This window comes from Erigeron canadensis, chromosome 8, assembly GCF_010389155.1.
Source record: "Erigeron canadensis isolate Cc75 chromosome 8, C_canadensis_v1, whole genome shotgun sequence".
In the NCBI taxonomy this organism is placed as follows: Eukaryota; Viridiplantae; Streptophyta; class Magnoliopsida; order Asterales; family Asteraceae; genus Erigeron; species Erigeron canadensis.
The window spans coordinates 23330284-23351131 of record NC_057768.1 but is presented as its reverse complement, the minus strand read 5'-3'; the positions used below and the strand labels follow the sequence as shown (position 1 = coordinate 23351131).

Sequence of the window (20848 nt, the reverse complement as noted above, 5' to 3'; positions counted from 1 at the left end):
CTGTTCATCTGACAAAACTCTGAACCCGGCTTTTGAAAAGCCGGTTTCAAAGTCACTTTTTTGAAGCCGGTTTCGAGGTAACTTTTTTAAACCCGGCTTTTGAAAAGTCGGTTTACCCTGCTACAAAAAAGATAATGTTACAAAGTATAAAGAAAATTGTAAAATACAAGCCAAAAAAGCAAAAAATTAAACAAAAGTTAAGACTAAATGTATAAAATAAATGTGAAGAAAAAAAATAAGTTACAACTCATGTGTCATTTTTATGAATTATAAAACTTATAGTAAAAAAGTTACAAAATACATGTCATTCCATGAGATATAAACTTTAAGGGTCTAAAATGAATAAAAAAGTATAAGAGGGCTGGTAAACATTCCCCAAAAAATGAGGGGGCTTTATGTAATTTCAGAAAATAAGAAGAAAAAATAAAAAGTGTAGGTGCTACTAAAATTCAAACCTACAACCTTTTGTAAGCAGGGAAGGAAGCTTACCACTCAATCTATCTTCAATTTTATTTTGAATATCTGTTCATTAAATATATAACTTATGCAATGTTTGTTGGCACAAAAATACAAAAATCACTATTCACAGCCTATTCTTTTATTAGAATAAGTAATGGCATTACTTTAATCTTCAAATTCACACATCATTGAATCTACATAGATCATCATAATTTTCCACAAAACCATGTGGTTAACCTAACATTAAGCCACAAAATATATCATATATATGTTTTCTTAGACTGAAACGTAAACTACATAACATACAAACCAAGACCATTAAGATAGCATATGTTTAGTTAGACTCAAACTTAAACTACATCCTACACAAACAAACATGATTACTGGAAATATCAAATAATTATTTTAAATAAGTTCGATTGGATTGTCAAACTTTGTGACTTTTTTCATCGGACTTTAATTTCATACTATACATTCAAAAGCGACCAACTATAGATTTTACAACAAAAGTATAAAGTTGAAACAAAGATAGGTAGTTGCACGTTTTACATGTTCATGAATAAACCATATATACATATAATATAATTAAAATCATTCAAAAACTAACCACCACGTCCATTAAGATCATCTCGATGCTACCGATGTTGTTAACATTGCCATACATAGGCTGTTTCAACCGCCTCATAATCGTGATAGTTATCGAACACGGGTTGTGGTTTGCGTGAAGTTCGCGTATCACTACGGGATTTTTTAAAGCCATAATCAAAACTGATTTTACGGGAGTGATTTATGGTGAAGATGGGTTGGTACTTATAGACACCAGAAGGTGGATGTAATGAATAAACTGCAATACGGTTATACAATTCAATTTCAAAATCGATTTTCAAATTCATGAAAATGGAGGGAAGCAATACCGAATGGCCTACATAGAAGAACCGTCAATTTACCTTAACTGTTTGATTAAATTTGATGTAAGGTGGGATGTGTAATATAAAGAATCCTTCCTAAGCCATGTCACATAGGACATAATTAGAAAAACCCAAGTAGGGATTTATATAGTGTATATTGATAACTGCTATTTGTGTATAATTGTGATTTTTTTGGTATATATATAATTATATATAATATTTTACATGATATTAAAGTTATCGAAATACCATTGAAATTCCACTGAATTACCGATATTTCGTATACTAGTCCTTGACCGAAACACCGAAATTTTGGTCCTTAGGCATTGTGCGTTTAGCCGTTTACAGACCCTATAGGGTCATTGGACCCGGCTGTTGGCTGGTCTGCTAGACTATCCAGTTTAGTCAGAAAAAGAAAATGAGAAAAAGAAAAAGGAGCGGTTTACAGCCTAGTCAATCCGGAGCAAAAGTTAATGACAGATCTCCCTTGTCTACTATGTATATGCTTTTTGCCAACTATTTATGCTAATTGCATGCAGCACTTTGAGGCCTTTTTTGTTGGGCATTTTCGGTGCCGCGCACGTGATATTTTAATGGCGTGTCAAGGTTACTTAAATGGCCGTTTTCTCAATGGAGAATTGGAAAAGAGGTGCTCAATAGCTTTTAAGAATGAGGTTGCCTCATGCATGAAGCCTCTTACAAAGGCATTTATCAGAATTGGTTCACAAGAAGCTTTCTCTTTTCTTAGGTTAAGTGAAGATACAATTACCGTGCCTCGTGAGCTAGGCTCTTCTGTGAGTCACATTACCCCTTGTATATTTACTGTTATTATTTTTACTATTTCCTCTCTGATTATGGTTAATTACCTCGTACCCACTGAAATATAGTTTCAAGTTGATGCTCGGCTTGATGCTTTTCATTGCTATATCTACATTTGCAGGAAATGCCTGTTGTCAGGGTTATTGTGGATGATGAGATCTCGCAACCAAATGAGACTGAGAATGAGGAGGGCCCGTCTGATTGCCCTGCCAAGCGACAATTTATTAGGATGGTTGGAGTTGACTTCAAGGGTACTAATCCCACTCCTCGAAGAGCTCAAGACAATGTGACGGGCCAGGTTGATCTACACACAGTTGCAGCTCATTTAAATTCATATCGATCTCTATTGAGCAAGTTGGCTTGTTCAGATGGGATAGTGGTTTCACGTCAATCGGTATTGAGCCAGTTGGCTCGTTTGGATGAGATACAGGTATCACAACAATCGTTATTGAGGATGTCAAAGGCAGTGTCACAGGCAGTCTCGACTGCTTCGGCAGAGTATGATCCATTCCACATTGATATTGTTGAGGATGCACAGGGGAATGAGAGGGCTGGGCCGTAGGAGCTGCTGCTACCGGAGATTCATCAACCTTTTTTTTTTATTTTAATTTATTATTATTTAAAATACAAAAACCTATATCATCAATACAAACTAGTGTAGTATCTGGTACTTTGTCCATGTAATTGTTTTTGTTTATTATCATTTTTTAAAATTTGTTTGAAGTTACGTAAACTTAAAACACTTCATAATATTTATAAAAAAAACTAAACTAAAACGAAACAAAATTACTTAAAAAGAGCCTAAGCCTTAGAACACGAAAACAGGAAATGACACAAACCACTTAAGACAACTCAACTAAACATTACTTCCAGCTTAAACAGTTAAACTTCAACATGAATATCACATATTTACTTCCTTTCATTTGTCGGCTTGTCAATGAGTTGGTATGTTCTATAGTCTATACCGGTTGAGAAGAGAAACATCATGACGTATTGTTGAGACAGACCTTGTCATATACGGTATGTGGGTTGTAATATGCAGATATCCGTGTCTTTTATAAATACAACCATCACTCCAGCCGGCGAGCAAGGGATACAAACGCAATTAGAATCACATACCTTGTCATATACGGTATGTTCTAAAAGTTTAAAATTTATATTATATTAATATCATATACGGTAATTGAATTATTAATTAGTATTAGTATTAGCACTAATTTGCCAAATAAAAATGCCAACTAATTTTAAATTGAATAAGTATACATATAATAATTTAAAATGAGAATTTGTATCTATAAATGAAGAAATAAGCAAAAATCTTGAATGAGGTTGTCACGTAAGGTCAGGCTCTCAGCCCCTAACACACCATCCTTTCTCTTGTGCTACATTATTTTTTTATTCTCCTAAATCACTCACTACCAACCCTATCTACTCTTCACCCCTTCCTCATCATTTCCACAACTTTTTTTATTTAAAAACTGTATTTGAAAAAAGTTTTTTTTTTTTGGTTTTAATCGGATTCCCGGACCCATATACGCTCCCCTTTCGTCAACCCCTTCGATGCATCGATGGAACATGAAGACTTGCCCTATGACGAAGCCGCTGTTGACGGCTTTGTCGACATGCCCATCGAGGCCTAAGAAGTTTACAAAATTAAAAAATATTGCCACGTAAGAGCAATAGGGAAAATTGTGACGTATAAATCAAAGTAAAAGGATCAAACTTGAAGTTTCCTTAAACCACCACTACCTGCATATATACATAGCACAAGAAAGGGGTTGTTGTTGATCTTGATTTCGTATTCTCTGATTCCCCTTTCTTCTTCTTCTTCTTCTTCACTGAATCACTTCACACACGCACAAAATGGAGCCAGACGTGAGCATAGAAACAAGCTCAAAGATCCGGATCGCAGTAATCCCAATCGACAACATCGACCTCCACTTATTCCGGAAATACGCCGCCATGCTGTCACTCAACCACACCAAAATCCCTCTCTCCTCCATCTCCACTTTCTACACCGAACATCAAAAATCCCCCTTTTCTCATCAGCCCTGGGATTCCGGCAGCTTACGTTTCAAGTTTATTGTCGGCGGATCTCCCCTTAGTCCCTGGGAAGATTTTCAATCTAACCGAAAAATCCACGCCGTTATCGGAATCTGTCACTGCCCTTCGTCTCCCGATCTCGATTCCGTCTCTCGTCAGTTTTCGGCTTCCTGTAAAGCTTACTCCTCTGCTGTTGTTCATCGCTGTTTCGCTTTTTCGCCTTGTGATTCGCAGGTTGTTACATTTTGTTATATATATATATATATAACGGAAAATGTTTGTTGTTAGTAGTTAGTTTTCCCCGAGTTAATAGTTATAATTATTAGATACATTGTAGTTTAAATAATATAGTATTATTTGACTAGAAATGACAAGTTTGATGCTTTTTTTGTGTGTAAATGATCTCGTAGTTTAACTAATTCAAGGAATGATCTTTGTGGTTGAAAAAGTGTGATTTTTAGGGAAAGAATACGTATTATGTCTTATGGAGTGGTTTAGGCGTGTTTGATGGGCGGCTGAGTTAAAATTCGACATCTCTTGCAAAGCTCTTTTGTAGAAATGAGTCTAATCGTTTTCTAAGTTTAAGTAGAGCACCGAAGTATGGAAACTTGTGTAGGTTTCAATGGTATCGCAGGTTTTTGAATAAGTTAAGTTGCATCATTGTCTATTATTATATCTGTTCAAAAGAACACACAAATATATAGTTTACACATCATTCTTGACTTACGTGCCCCAAAACTTCTACATCTAAGGTGACATAATATCAATAGGTATATTCTGCATGCTGTGTGTATAAAGTTTATCTTTTTTCTTCTTCCAAGTGTTCGTTTTGTTTTGGTGATGCTAAAAAGTGGTAACAACATTTGAAATCACTTTCAAGTTTCAACATGTTTGAAAATGATAGAAGTTGCAGATTGCAACATAAGCCAAGAAAGTGCTGATCACTAAGGGTTAACTAAATGATGCTCTCATTTCATTTTGTCTGTAGTGTTTTTATTGATTGTGATCAGTAAAGTATCACAAAAAGGGCTGCTATATTTTACTTTCTAAAATCCAGTATCATGGCTCACCAGTGTTCTTGTTATTCTATATTACAGCTTGCGAATGGGGATAACAAAGGAAATAATGTGGTTTTGTTTCCTCCTGCGGACCTGCGAACGCAGGAAATTCACTTGCAAACGATGATGCAAGACATTGCTGCTTCACTTCTAATGGAATTCGAGAAGTGGGTTCTTCAAGCGGAATCCGGTGGAACCATTCTGAAGACACCTTTAGATTCTCAAGCTAGTCTCAGCTCAGAGGAGGTTTATGTTTTAGGTGTCCTGATGATTGAATAATTGCTATATTCTTGTTTTTCTTACTTCCTCGGAGCCACCAAACATTGAATTTAAGTATATGATTTATGAAAGCCAACTTAACCAACTATATCAACTGTTTCAGGTTATCAAAGCAAAAAAAAGGAGACTTGGCCGAGCACAGAAAACGATAGGAGATTATTGTTTACTAGCTGGATCACCTGTGGATGCTAATGCTCATTATTCTACTGCTTTAGAGCTTGCTAGACTGACCGGGGATTACTTCTGGTATGCTGGTGCAATGGAAGGTGGTGTTTGTGCGTTGCTGGTAAGCATATGAATGTCCAATGAACTAAAGTTGCAAAAACTATCGTAGATAAGGTGTAGACATTTGGTATCTGGTTCTTCTATATCCATGATAACTATAGCACAATTTCCATATGACGTATTTATTTGAGGTTCTCTAATAAGAACATGCCTGCCTATCATCCATATTTAATGTGCCTGGTTTGAGTTTATATGCTTGCTCATGATGTTTAATAGTGATCTCAACGTTATTGTATTCCCTTTGTAATCTGAACCTAGGTGTCACTTCTTAGTTTAATGGCAATGCAACCTAGGTGTCACTTCTTTAAGGAGAATTTGATAGATGAGTGGATGGACTTGATATTGGTATTGAACAAAGGAAGTATGGCATATATGCAGCTAAGACAAGAACCCATGCAAGGAAACGACATCAATTAATATATAGTTATTAATTTAGATAGAAATTCCAAATGGAACTATTCCTAAAAGGCTAAAAGGAAGATGTTAGTATCACGGAAATGTGTGATGAACTACTTGGTGGGGTTCAGCATGAATTAGAAATATATGAAAGGCATGAGTTTATCATATAAGATTCTAAATACGTGTATCTGTAACTCTGTATGTGGCAAGTATAATTTCTTAGAAGGTATGGATGGGCTGTGCACATAAGGCACGTTCAAATGAATTTGGTAACTCCAGCTATTCTTTTCATTGGCTCTGTGATCCGATTTGTTTAATTTTGTTGCATGCTTGATTGCTGATTAGATCTCTATCCATCAAATCATCAATATGTTATCTAATTTTTGTGTGTGTTTTGTTTATGTGCTACAAGATGGATAAAGAAGTTCAGAAGGATCCGGTTATAGAGGAGGAGGTCAAGTACCGTTACAACAGTGTGATCGTGCATTACAGGAAGTCATTTATACATGACAATGCTCAGAGGTAGATCCTTACAAATTATTCACTAGGATAACATCTTTAACATATGAACTTGTAAAACATTCCTCTATCGTTCAAGTAAATTTTTTTCCCTGTTTTAGAATATCACATACTTGATGTAATAACTGAAAGGGTCTATTGTCACCATAGCAAACTTTGCTAAGAGACCGTGGGTTCAATTTGGTTCATTGAATTTGCTACAAGTCAATTCTTTCTAGTACTTACTACAAAAATGTCTGTCTAGTGTTAAAATGTGATGCTTGTGAAACGAAGGGAGTATTCTCCACTGTGCCTGTCATATATTCCGAACGGTAGCAAGGTAGCTATTTCACCATGAGTGCCATATGATATGGAGATGCGCTATTACACCTTGTTGTAGACACATAATTAGTAGTTCTTCAAATATTTAATAGTCTATGGTGGTTATATCCGCATAACTGTAATATGTATTAGCTTTACTTAGGCTAAAGGTGCCTCGATGGTGTACTGGTAAACTGTAAACTTAGTTACTCATGGGTTAGTTCATCGTTCTTGAAAGTGTTTTTCCCAGCGTCTATCTTATTGCCCCCGGTCATGTTGCCACTACATCGTAGTTATTAAGAACTAAAATATATGTGGTAGACTGCTTGCTTGAAATCCATCTTCTATAGTTCTATATGTATTAGTGAAAAATGAATTGATATCATTAATAGGAAGACGCTGGTGGTCATCTGGTGTTACTGGTTGGGACTTGGAGGGAAGAGATGGGTGTGTGTTTTTCTGGGATTGGCAGGCTAGATATGTGGTAACATTATAGATTGCTATAACAGGAAGGCCATTGTTGAGTGGTTCAGAAATATGATAATGGATTGTCACTTGTTTTGTTATTGAAGAAACTTCATGTTAATAAGTTAATAAGTTATTTGTTGGCAAGTTAAGTACTGATCTATCTCCCGATTGAGTTTTTCACGAATACACATACATTTAAATCTATTTTATCAACTTATGCAGGGTCTCACCCCTCAGCTTTGAACTGGAAGCTACTTTGAAGTTGGCAAGATTTCTATGCCGGTAAACCTGGGAAACTTCTTTATTTTTTTCTTTTTCATTCTGTGGTAGGTTGCATGACTCCTGTGATATGTTCTATGTCTAGCATCCATTCTATGGGTAAATCAAACTAAATTTAATCCGAGAGTATAATCAGTTAGTACTTAAGGTACAACCTGTGGATGTAGGCTAAAGTTGAAGCTTAACAGAAATAAGGTTTTAAATTTATTAAATTGGTCATTCTGTCAATGTATTTTTTTCAGTTTTCTCTTTTGGCACATCCTTACTCTTCAAATCTATTTTTTTTGTTTCTCCTAATACCATATTTTCAAAATTCTGCTAATAGAGGATTCAGTATAGTAGTGTACCTGTTTGTGTATCTATCTAAATTGTTCTGTGTTTGTTGCTCTCTGAATACAATGAGGCATCAGCAGTGCCTATCTAACCCCTTGGATTTTGTAATCTGTATATGTAAGTTGATAGTCAATATGCATTCAATTGTATTATTAAAGAAGCTTGTAAGAAGTTTAGATCTCATGTGTGCATTGTTCAAAGTTAGCAGTTTCATATGACATTCCATTAATTAACAGACGAGAGCTGGCTAAGGACGTAGTGGATCTTTTGACTGCTGCTGCAGATGGGGCTAAGTCTTTGATTGATGCAAGTGATAGACTGATATTGTACGTTGAGATAGCCCGTTTATATGGAACTCTTGGTTACCATAGGAAAGCTGCCTTTTTCTCCAGGCAGGTGGCTCAGCTATATTTACAGCAAGAAAACACTTTGGCTGCTATCAGTGCCATGCAAGTGTTGGCACTGACTACAAAAGCTTATCGTGTTCAAAGTAAAGCTTCTATTCCCAAACATCTTGTTCCCAATGTAAGTCTTAACACTGACATCTATAACTCCTGTCTTATAATGCATTCTTAACATGTGATACATATCATGACCACCTACTGTATTGTTACTTGGTTGGTTTGGGGTATCTGGCATTTTGATTGATTTTATAGGTCCTTATTCTAGCTTATGCATATGGGTTGTGTACCCCCTTTTCGTATTACATACCCAATATAGTGCTCTTTTCAATAATTCATGCTAGTAACGAAGTTTCTGAAAATTTACATGCTACAAAATGATATTATATGCTTTAGTTCCCCGCTCTTTATGAGTTTATGTTCAGGGATGAATTCTCCAACATTGGTTTTAAGAAAATTAGGAAATGAGCAGAACATCAAAAAAATTAGAAGAAAGGAACTTGTATGTTTAGGAAATCAACTAAAACTTAGCATAATCTCTACTTAATCATCATAAGGTATCCAACAAATGGCATGACTAGCATGTCTTTGTTGCTATTTGTATGATATCAACATACTTAGAGTCTAGGACTTCTTTCAACCTGGTATAATCCACCGACCTTTCCTATTTATATGCCAAAGTGCCAAAATCTTTTGAACAGTTGCATCTTGTCTTTATTGGAATAACTGAATACGGGACTTTAAGTGTGCAACTGTGTCTATTGAGACAAGGACCACTTCTCAAACACTAAAGAGGCCAGCTTCAATCTCAAGCGGCAGTAGCCCCATACTGCTTAAATAGGGATGGTGGGGACAATCCTTAGTTGAGTGATGTGTCGGACATTTGATTTTAAAATCTCTTATACGCTTTTGTGTTCTCTTTCTTTATTCAAGACCGAAACCCTCATGATTTAGAGAAAAGATGTCATTCAGCCATTGAGCTTTTTACCTACATATTTATGAATAGTGGTGGAGGGATGCTGGTCCTCTTAGAGAAATCCTTTCTTCATATGGAAGTAGCTGTTAGATTATTGCAGAGTAAAGAGTTGAGTGGCGGTGTTTACTAACTACTACATTCTTCTGCATCACCATCGATGTACTTCCTATTCCTACTAACATTTTTTGCCCTAGGAAAGGCTAGAAGACGTGTAAAGTGGCAAGCTGAAGCTATAAAACCTAGTTGTAAGTTTGCGAATAGAAAATTCCATATTCTGGTCACCAAATTTGATATCTTTTAGACGCATTGTTATGATTTAGTTTGTGTGTACTCCTGTTTAAGGGAAGGAGATCAGTCAAGTTTTGCTTTTTAATCTTTGTTTTTTGGTCACCAAGGACAATTGACATATCTATAGTCTATAGATCTTGAAGAGACTTGTTAATTACACTCTGTATGGGAGTCCGTTACATAAAGCAAACAAGATCCTCTTGATAAGTCTTGGGGAAACAAGACAACAAGCTAGACCAATGAACCCTTTTATGCCACATCCTGTTGACGAGATTAACAAAAAACCTGAACATAATCAAAACTTTAGAACCCAATGTATTACATAGAATAACACAGCACTTCTAAATAAAATGATTCAGGCATCGTCATGATCAGATCAGTGGAAGTTTTCTGGCAGCTTCCACAAGTTCTGACTTAGTCACATCAAGAGCAGTTGGCTTATGACCCATAACGTGATATAATTGATGTTTTTATGCATGCTATACTAGAAAAATGTCGCAAATAGCACATAATACATGTATATTAAGTTAGCACATAATACATGAGAAAGAGAGGGTTTTTTTTTTCTTTCTGTCTTCTATAGAAGTTGAATATGTTTTGTTTTTGTGTTTCTGTTCATGTATATGACTCATGTTTTACATTGTACAAGGATATTGGGCCATCTGTTACTGATGGTGGGAAAATGCACCATCACTTGGTAGTATCTCTATTTGAGTCCCAATGGAGCACCTTGCAGATGGTTGTACTTAAAGAGATACTTCTCTCAGCTGTCCGTGCTGGAGATCCTCTTGCTGCGTGGAGTGCAGCTGCACGTCTATTAAGATCTTACTATCCTCTAATTACACCTTCAGGACAAAATGGCCTTGCAAGTGCACTCAACAATTCTGCAGAGAGGCTTCCTTCTGGAACTCATTGTGCTGATCCTGCCTTACCTTTCGTGAGGTACTTGCCTTCTAATGAGTAATATCTTCTAGTTAGGAACTCAAATCATTTAGTTCGTAGGCTCTGGTAGTAGATAGGGTTAATACATTTGGATAACATATTAGTAAAGCCTTTTTTTAGAAATTTGTTTGGTCCATGATTATCATTGGAAACCAATACATGCAATAAAAGATAACCGTCAGGTTAAATTTCTCTATGTTTTACATAAAACACAGTTAGAACTCATTACTATTCTTTGCTGTTCTGTAACCTCTTGATGGTTATTTCCCACTTTGACATGACAAAGCTTGTCCATTTTATCATTCTAAAAACAATAATCAGGTTGCATTATATGTTTCTGCCTGTCTTCTAATGTGAATACCATGACTAAAATCATTTCTTTCACCAGGCTACATTCGTTTCCCCTGCATCCGTCACAAATGGACATTATAACACGGGATTCTGGAAGAGCGGACTGGTGGACAGGATCCACTCCTTCAGGTCCTTTTATTTATACACCATTCAGCAAAGGAGATTCAACCAACACAAGTAAACAAGAACTCGTTTGGGTTGTTGGAGAACCCATTCAGGTGTTAGTGGAATTAGCAAACCCATGTGGCTTCGACTTACTAGTCAATAGCATATATCTGTCTGTACATTCTGGAAATTTTGATGCATTCCCAATCACTGTTACTCTTCCTCCTAATTCATCTAAAGTTATAAGTTTATCAGGAATTCCAACTAAAGTGGGTCCAGTGAATATCCCGGGATGCCTGGTTCATTGTTTTGGTGTAATTACGGAGCATTTCTTTAAAGATGTTGACAATTTGCTTCTTGGAGCTGCACAAGGGCTTGTTATTTCTGATCCTTTTCGGTGTTGTGGATCCGGAAAATTGAAAACAACAGTTGTTCCAAGTATTGCAGTTGTACCCGCATTGCCGTTGTTGGTCTCACATATTGTTGGTGGCGATGGTTCTGTTATATTATATGAAGGTGAGATTCGTGAGCTTTGGATTAGAGTTGCCAATGCTGGCACAGTTCCAGTTGAGCAGGCACATATTTCTTTATCTGGGAAGAATCAAGATTCTGTTATATCTATTGGGTATGATGCATTGAAGTCTGCCCTTCCATTAAAGCCTGGGGCTGAAGTGACTTTACCGGTTACCTTGAAAGCATGGCAACTTGGTTTGTTGGATCTTGATACCATTGCTAGCAAGAGCGCGTCTGGAAATGCAACAAGGCCGCTAAAGGATGCAAACAGCCCAATGTTATTGATCCATTATGCAGGTAACTGTTTTTTCTCAATAGTACACTGTTTTTTCATACAATGCAGCATTCCTAACCATTTTGCAAAAAATATGAAGGCTTTCGATCCACATTACTAAGTAAGGATTGAAGTGATTGAGTTTTGTTTCATCCCTGGTTCATCTAGATTGGTCTTACTTATCTAGTATGTATACTATTTATTGTCTTCGATATTTACTATGGCGTAGCAACCTTATTGAAGGTATTGGTGGCTAACAATCATTGCAAGGTGTAATTGTCTTTTATTTGAATTCTTCATTTAGAATCTGAACCTCGTGTGTTATATTACCTGTTTTATGAGAGTCAAGTAGTTATTTATTTGGATAGCCATTCCTAATAAAAAAAGTTATGTTGGTCATTATGTTGTCATTCTTGAGGTTCCAGATTTCAGGTTTTTTTTTTCCCATTTAAACCTACAAGACTTTTATGTGGCCTGGTCACAAGTATCATACATTTATGTAATAAGTTGTTAATAGGTAACTAGTTGAACCCATCTACATATGAATGGGTGGATTCGAGTTATGTATAATTTCTAAAGGGTAATTAAGAGGTTAAACTGGGCCTAAAGGTGCCCAGATGTATATCTAGGGCATAGACCCCGTAATGATGTTATTCAAATTTTTGAATAATCATTGAACTTATGCAGTTGCCATAATCATATTTGATACACTTATTATTTATAAATAGTTCAGAAGTTTGGACAAAAAGTGTATAGCACCAACCTATCTGACACGTACAAGAAATCACTTGTTTTGATCAACCTATTGTCATATCTTGTTAAATTCCATTGTGAGATACCCTTTTATGGTACTTGTAGTTCTAGACATGTTCATAATAACCCTGCATTTAGCTAACTAGAGGATAGTATAACATCTGAATTGGATATTGTGGTTCAGTAGAGTTTCATGAGCTCAGTTTTTCTGCAAATAGATGCCTATACTGTTATCCATTTACCCTTGCTACTTGTTTCATGTCTCAGGTCCTGTAGAGAACCATGAAGGTCCACCAGAAAGTGTTAGTATCATGCCACCTGGTCGCCGCTTGGTAACTCCTTTAAACGTATGTGTTCTGCAGGGGTTATCTTTTGTGAAAGCTCGGTTACTGTCTACAGAAATTCCTGCTCATGTGGGAGAAATATCTCATAGTTCTTTAGATAATAAATATACTGATAATGGGGCTGATACCTCGAAACACACAGATAGGTTGGTAAAAATTGATCCCTACAGAGGAAGTTGGGGCCTTAGATTTCTTGAACTTGAGTTATATAATCCAACCGATGTTGTTTTTGAAGTCGGTGTCTCTGTACAGCTAGAGAGTGCCAATAATGAGGAAAATAACGATTCTTCTGAGTTCGATTACCCAAAAACAAGAATAGACAGAGATTACACTGCACGAGTTTTAATCCCGCTGGAGCATTTTAAGTTACCTGTTCTTGACGGATCTTTTCTTGTGACAAATTCACGGTCAAACGGGAATGGCGGTAAAAGTGTGAATCTCTCAGAAAAGAACAAGAAAGCTGAGCTCAACGCCTCAATAAAGAATCTGATTTCAAAGATTAAGGTTAGGTGGGTATCAGGGCGGAATAGCTCAGGCGAATTGCATATCAAGGATGCCACACAAGCTGCCCTTCAGACATCTGTAATGGACGTCCTATTGCCAGACCCTTTGACTTTCAGTTTCAGGCTTGTTAAAAGTCATGCAGGAGAAGTTGAGAAAAAAGATTTATTGAATGGGTCGGTTATTGAAGTGAATTCTTCGCCAAAGGGGCCCGTGTTAGCACATGAAATGACACCCATGGAGGTTTTGGTTCGGAATAACACGACTGATTCTATCAGTTTGTGTCTTAGTGTCACTTGCAGGGATGTGGCTGGTGAAAACTGCATCGAAGGAAGGAATTCTGCTGTACTATGGTCTGGTAAGACTGTTTATCATGTGTGTTTGTATGCGCTTCTCTATACATATACATGGAGTTGTTGACTAAGCCATCAATCCCATCATTGCTGCAAACAAACCATCTTTCTTGAGAAAATGGAACAGATTAAAAATAATTATGATATATTTTGAAGAAAATGCAGCATATTAAAAATGTAAGACACTTTGCAAAGAATAATCTTCCATCACATTTGCATATGAAGCATTCAACTCTTTATCCAACTGCTCAGATTCCTTTTTAGCTGTTTTTTTTTTATCACTTCAATTTGTTAAAGATAAAACATATTCAAAAATCAACTGATTTTCAATGTTAATGGGTCGAAATTACCACCTATACTCCATATGTTTGCATTCATTTTAGCATGAACTTTTGTGTACTGAGCATGTGGTATGACAACTTTCAACAAATCTGAACCAAACCACATTTTTGTTGTTTGAATCGTCTGATTTTTCGTTACTAACTCTTGGTCCCTCACATATGTTGTTAACGCAATTAACCCTGATGGTGTTCATCTAAACGTGAGTTTTTTTTTATCTATTATCTATATTTTAGGTGCCTTAAGTGGGATGAAGGTGGACGTTCCTCCACTTGCAGAGATTAAACATTCATTCTGTCTCTATTTTCTTGTTCCGGGTGAATACACGCTATTGGCTGCTGCAGTAATAGATGATCCTAATGAAATTTTAAGGGCTCGTGCCCAATCTTCATCACCTGATGAGCCAATCTTTTGTCGAGGCCCACCTTATCATGTTCGCGTAAATGGTACTCTCTAAGTATTTTTGTTTCACCTATTAACATTCATCTTGCATACAAACAGCCATCTTTTTTATCTTTTTATATACACCCATACGTGCATACATATATGTATGTGTGTGTATCAACCAAGTGTGTGCATTTGTTTGTACTATGTTGTAATATTTTAAAGCTCCGGGTCATTGTGTGTTTCTTACTATTATAGATTTATCGGTAAACATCTCGTGTGTTTAGAACAGGTTTTCATTTTGAAAAGTTTTAAACATTTGTTTCCACTTTTTCCTCTCTCAAATTCTGAAATAATGTTCTTAATTATATTTCATACAAGTATTAGTGTAAATCCTTCTGATATTGACAAGGAAAGTTATCAGTGTCATATCCCTTCACCATATCCACAAATTCCCTCTGATGTACTATTCGAATGACTACATGTTTTCTTTTCTTCCAATCTCACAGTTTAAAGATTGTCAATAGCGAAGTCCTATATTTTGTTACATGTATTTCGTTATCTTTAGACACCTGTTAGTTCTAATAATTGATTTGTTTTCTAAATACACATATATTTTTTAAAAAGCGAGCTCCTCTCAAAATCAAATGCAAATTCATATGAATCAACATTCAAATACAAAATCTCAAACCTAACCAAAATTTCCATATGAAAATCGTATTCATCTCAATCCTCAACATATTTTTACTTGAATCATTTTTCAGGTGAAGTTATTTGTATTTTGTAAACTAGATTCAAGTATTCAACCACTTAAAAATGTCATAACTTTAGGCTTTTCAAAAGGTTTTATGTTGTTGGTTGATGGTAATGGCTGTCGACCTGCTGTGGCTATTGACGGAGGTTTGAGGAAAGGTAGAGATGATTGGCTAGTGATGGTGGTGCCGTGGTGGTGGTGGTACGGGTGGTAGAGATTGTTGAGATGAGGTTTAAAGAGACAGTTATGAGTGGATGAGGTATAAGGATCATTTGTGCAACTATTTTTAAAGATCATCCATGTAATATTCGATTTTAAAAGTCGAAGCATGCAAGCTGATTTGAACAATTCGTGTGATTTACTCTTTACATAATGGCGTTACAAAAATGAAACTAGAAATGAATTTTAAAGTCAACGATAGATGATATCAAATAAGTCATCTGTGACTCCATCCTATCATTTCGATACATATGATCCGTAAGACAGTTAATAGAAAAAAAGATACACTTTATATATGAAAATCAAAGATACACTTTCTATATGAAATGAAAAAAATTGAGAAGGTTAAGTTCAAATATGAAAATAATAAAAACCGAGCTTAGATACTATAAGTTATTATCAAACTTATAAATAAGTTTTTTTAACAACAGTGGTGATTGGATTCAGCGACATTGTCTTTTCATCGTGCGGTAGAGATCGACCACGTCATCATCACAGTCAATCCGATGGCATAACTGGCGGTGAAAGTCCCACCATCGTTCTGAAGGAAATCAGCTAAATGATAGAGAAAACCCCCATGTTCCACTTCATTGGCAGAGACTTCTCAATATGCATTTCAAAGGTTTTAAACCCGTAACCAACATTTTTTTAAAAGACATAAGAGATATTAAATATCTGGTTGGGCTAATCCCGACAAACTTATAAATAAGATGATAAACTAAATTGAGAATATAGTATTAAAAAAAGGACATGATGTGTCCTGTAATTTTAATCTATGAATTGATTTTATAGTATAATCAACAAAAATACATGTGAGATGCTGAAAGTCACATCTAAAATCTAGTCTTCTACAGTAAAAAGTTTTCTTTGTGTTTTATGTAATACAAATATACAATCTTTAATAACGTTAAACTCATGTGATGTTGAACGTGTGACTCTTTTTATGTACGTGTTTATTTTCTTCCAAAAAGTCAAGAATATATATTGCATGAGAAAGGCCAAAGTCAAGACCCAAGTGTGATGTAAAATTGTTAACCAATTGAATTAATCATCTTATCTCTTTATTAGAAAAAAAAGGCATTTGCAACGTGGAGCTTTTACATGCATATATATTTTCTCTTTAGTTGTCGAATAAGGGGTTTTATAAGTTTAAAGGCATGGACTTTTGATAATAAGACTGAACCTCAAAATCAAATACTACTAAAGGACCAAACAATTTTATAAGCAATGATTACTAGCTTCTAAGCAGTAAATTTGTTTAGATTAGTAAAGAATTTGTTATTTGTAGCTTTAGGCAATGAATAAGACGTCGAAAAATGTTAATTTTTTTTGAAGGGTAAGAAATATTATTATTACTAAGTATGGAAGTCGACTAGCAATATGCTAGTGATCAAATACAACACTTTAAAAATACAACATTATCTATTTTAGTCCCGTCCCAAAACTTTAATTGAAAAGGTTGCAAAAAAGTTGAAAAAAAATTCTTGTCAATTACGGAAACCACGACGAGAAAATACCCCATCAGCGAAGGCCAAACCACCGGTTTTCACTTCGTAATAGATGTTTTTTTTTGTTACCTCATACAAGTTTCAAGGAAACAACAAGTAAATTATAATCACTTCATCAATGGCTTCTCGTTGCAGTCTTCCCAAAATGAAATATGCTTCCTGTTGCGATCAACAATCCAAAGATATATGTTATATACATGGTTGTTGAATGTCATTTTATGGAACGGTTATTTTTATGTACAACATATTAGTCTGTGTAATTCATAAGGCCTGGAATAGCAAAATCTTAAAAAATAGTATTTTCAAACGATATAACATATTGGTAGAAGTATATTCTAAAGAGTTATATTACATTCTTCGATTTCAATTATTTAAAGAATAATTTACCATCAATGTACGAAAAAAGATACATCCTAGTTCCAACTTAACTTATCACACAATAACAAGATTCTCCACCCCAATCAGTCCCACTCCCAAAACCACAATAGTTCCATAAAAATGCTTTAGAAACACTCCATATTCTCATGCCTTTTTTTATGGCCCAAGTTCATGCAAATATCTGGTTAAATTGCACCAAAAAATGACCCACTTTTGTCCAAAGGAAACATACACATTCACACTCACACTTATGCCATGTGTTTATTGTATGCATATATGAATATGTGAATGTAACAAGTGTCAGAAACATAAAATCAAGAAACTATTGAATTTCAAGTTTTCAACTATTTGTGTCTACTGTCCATGATTAAAAATCATATTCCTTCAAGTAACCAAGGCAATGGTGTGACCTCTTATTAATAAAAGACAACACACCTCATCAATGACCATGGTTCTTTCTTTGGCCTCCTGTTCTTTTGGACTTGTTGGCTTTTCCTAATCTATCATGTCACTTATATGGCTAGTGGGGTCTTTTGTACCATGATTCACTAATTGGGATTTTTTACAAGTTGCCCTTGAGGCTTATTCAATCAATTGTGTGGATCCCAATTTATTTGTTTTCTTTTTGATGGGAAATGTAGAAAGTTATTAAGTGGTATTGTGGTCCAAGCTAGGATATGAGCTATCTTAAGTGCTAGTGTGGTCCTTGCAAGAAAAGCCTATTTATGTGGACAATGGAACAAATATTAAAGAGGAGGGTTGTGGGCTATAAATGTCATTCAAGTTTTTGGACTACCTTATCCTCTTGATGCTTTCAAATTTTAAAGTATCAAACACACAATTGCAAATGTCACAAAGTTCTAGTATAACATAAAACATTCATGTTATAAACATGCTTAGCAGATGAGATGCTCATATCTTGCAAGAAGATTGTAGTCTTAATTAATATTGAAAACTTGTATTATAAATATACGATGGAGATGAGAATATAAGGTTGTTAGTTATCTAAACGAGCCTTATATTCAACAAATATATTATTTTAATCCATAAAATTCATGGGGTCATGTTATTTATTTAAAATTCAACAAATATTAAAAAATTAGTATGTGAAAGGTTTCATGCCTAAATTTAGGTGCCGGACATATATTTACTTTTCCCATATATGATATATTCTATGATTTATGAATTACATATATGAGATTCTTCCTGGGCTGAGTTTTATCCCAACTAAATCTCGTGTCTTCGAGCGATTTAATTGGGGGTTTCTTTTCCTATAAGGTATTGGAGGTGTGGGGGCTCTCTAGCGTAGATCCGGTTAAGACAACGTAAGCTATATCCTTGTTACGAGCAAATGATCCACACAAAAAAAAAAAAAGTTGTTTCATGAGCTCGTTTCAGTCCAACGCAATCCTTCTTTCTGAAACCTAACATTCCCGGATGCTCGATGTTTAGTTTAACCGAATTGTGTGCTTATTTTATGATATATATGAATCTTTTTTTCCCAAGAAAAGATGCAAGAATAGTTAAAAGTATTTGCTATATGTACTTGTCGCAACTTTGGAACATTTCCATTTGGATGACATATTTCCGTGATAGTTGAAAACTAAAACAAGTTTCACTTTAATTAGTACGAAATATTCGAGAGAGTAATAGTAACAGGTATCTAAAGGCAATGATTGATGACAAGCTAGCAAGGTGTACGAAATACCGATATATTAAATGGAATTTATATTATAACCTATTAAAAGATTTTGCTAACTACACCCTTATGTCATATAATTAAGATGATTAAAATAGTTGTACTTTTTAGAATGAGTTTTTGATATATAAAAAATATAATTCTTAGGGTTGTAATTAGGATTTTTCTAGAAAATAAAATTCACTAACACTTTTCAACCGCTAATCCTATATAATACCTTAAATGCATCATTAATCAATCATTAGGTTGAGACTTTGAGACTCATCGTTTATATAATATCATACCGTGAATAATAAAATTAAAATTTAAACATACCACATGGCTTACTTGCTCGTTATTACCATCATGAACTCCTGGTCACTAGTCGACCATCAATAAAACACAATAATGTGGACTCGTGATCAAGGGAACAACGAGTTTACCACTAATCATGTGATGACTCTTAGCAGCCTTCTAATCTAAACATGATATTTATTAATAGGGTAGGGTTTTTTCAAATTTAATTAAGGAATGCAAAAATGGCATAGATCTCGATTTATGTCTAAACATATATATACCGGACCCAAAATTGGTTTCTTCTTTTCTCTGTATAACTATAAGAGGATATAATAAAAGATCCTATGTGGCACTTTTATGTACTTTACAAATAGGATTTTTGCTTATTTGTCAACTTTAGATAAATATTTTTTATATAAATGTCTCACTTAATCTTACATTGCATTCTTATTTGGTAAATTTAAATAAATTAATAATTTGTTGAGAAAAAAAGGTATGTACATGTTTTTATAATTACAAAAATATAAACTCATCTCAATGCAACTCTACATTCTTATTTAAGTAATCCTATTTTATTTTTGTTTAAGTGTTTTTTAAATTAATAACTAATGAAGTTAAAATAATTTAACATTCTTGGTATGATTTTTTTATGTGAAAGTTGCATAGAGGTTTTTTTTATGGAGATATATTCTTAATATTTTCTTTTAGCTAATAATTGTCATAATTATATATTTTTTTTACCGTATAACGTACGAGTTTAATCTAGTTTAGTAACAAGAAGTGATGAATTCACAATAATTGATAGCCATTTATGCAGTATAATATATACATTTGTTGTAGATCGCCAAAAAGTTATAACGATCTGTCTATATATATAAAATGTTAAAATTGATAATCTCGATCGGCTAATGTCTATTTTTAGATGGTGGATTAACTATTACGGCGAGTTAGTTGTTAGGTTACTCAAGAATTTAAATTAACATTCAAATAAATAGTATGCGGACCTGGACCTCACGTTCCACACTCGTTACTACCCCGCACGAGGGATATCCTCATGGTTATTGTGAGGAAAAAAATCTTATGAAGTGAGACTTGAACCTAAGACCTCACTAAAAAAATGGAGACTTTGAACCAAAATTTACTGTTAGAAAAACCTCTACATATGTTTTATCAATTTTGCGTCTATATATACGTGCGCTCAAAACTGAAGTTTGTGTAAGAAATATATCACATATCAAATAATGGATTTGCCATATAAAGTGGGGTAATCATGAGAGGCTAGCTTGTTCCGATATATGTACGTGATTTAATTGAAGTACTTGGTAAAATTTTTGAACTTTT

At 34.7% G+C, this 20848-nt stretch overlaps 2 protein-coding genes across 2 annotated transcripts; both read left to right on the top strand.

Annotated features, from left to right (window-relative positions):
* The first annotated feature begins 1831 nt into the window (after positions 1–1831).
* On the top strand, positions 1832–2893 carry LOC122609708. The gene is made up of 2 exons (XM_043782656.1): positions 1832–2161; positions 2308–2893. Exons 1-2 carry the CDS (start codon positions 1841–1843, stop codon positions 2746–2748), a joined length of 762 nt encoding a protein of 253 aa, XP_043638591.1. The 5' UTR covers positions 1832–1840; the 3' UTR covers positions 2749–2893.
* Positions 2894–3981: 1088 nt separating this feature from the next.
* LOC122578723 (trafficking protein particle complex II-specific subunit 120 homolog) lies at positions 3982–15005 on the top strand. The gene is made up of 10 exons (XM_043750744.1): positions 3982–4463; positions 5327–5533; positions 5670–5852; positions 6663–6772; positions 7760–7819; positions 8386–8674; positions 10464–10756; positions 11145–12022; positions 13020–13955; positions 14526–15005. The coding sequence occupies exons 1-10, from the start codon at positions 4050–4052 to the stop codon at positions 14744–14746; spliced, it is 3591 nt and encodes a 1196-aa protein (XP_043606679.1). The 5' UTR covers positions 3982–4049; the 3' UTR covers positions 14747–15005.
* The last annotated feature ends 5843 nt before the right edge of the window (positions 15006–20848 follow it).

Excerpts from the sequence above, each read along its gene's own strand:
- LOC122609708 (XM_043782656.1), top strand. The coding sequence starts at position 1,841 with ATGACAGATCTCCCTTGTCTACTATGTATATGCTTTTTGCCAACTATT. Across the intron at positions 2,162-2,307 it reads CTCGTGAGCTAGGCTCTTCT|GAAATGCCTGTTGTCAGGGT; the intron begins GTGAGTCACATT and ends CTACATTTGCAG.
- LOC122578723 (XM_043750744.1), top strand. The coding sequence starts at position 4,050 with ATGGAGCCAGACGTGAGCATAGAAACAAGCTCAAAGATCCGGATCGCA. Across the intron at positions 8,675-10,463 it reads CCAAACATCTTGTTCCCAAT|GATATTGGGCCATCTGTTAC; the intron begins GTAAGTCTTAAC and ends ACATTGTACAAG. Across the intron at positions 13,956-14,525 it reads TTCTGCTGTACTATGGTCTG|GTGCCTTAAGTGGGATGAAG; the intron begins GTAAGACTGTTT and ends TCTATATTTTAG.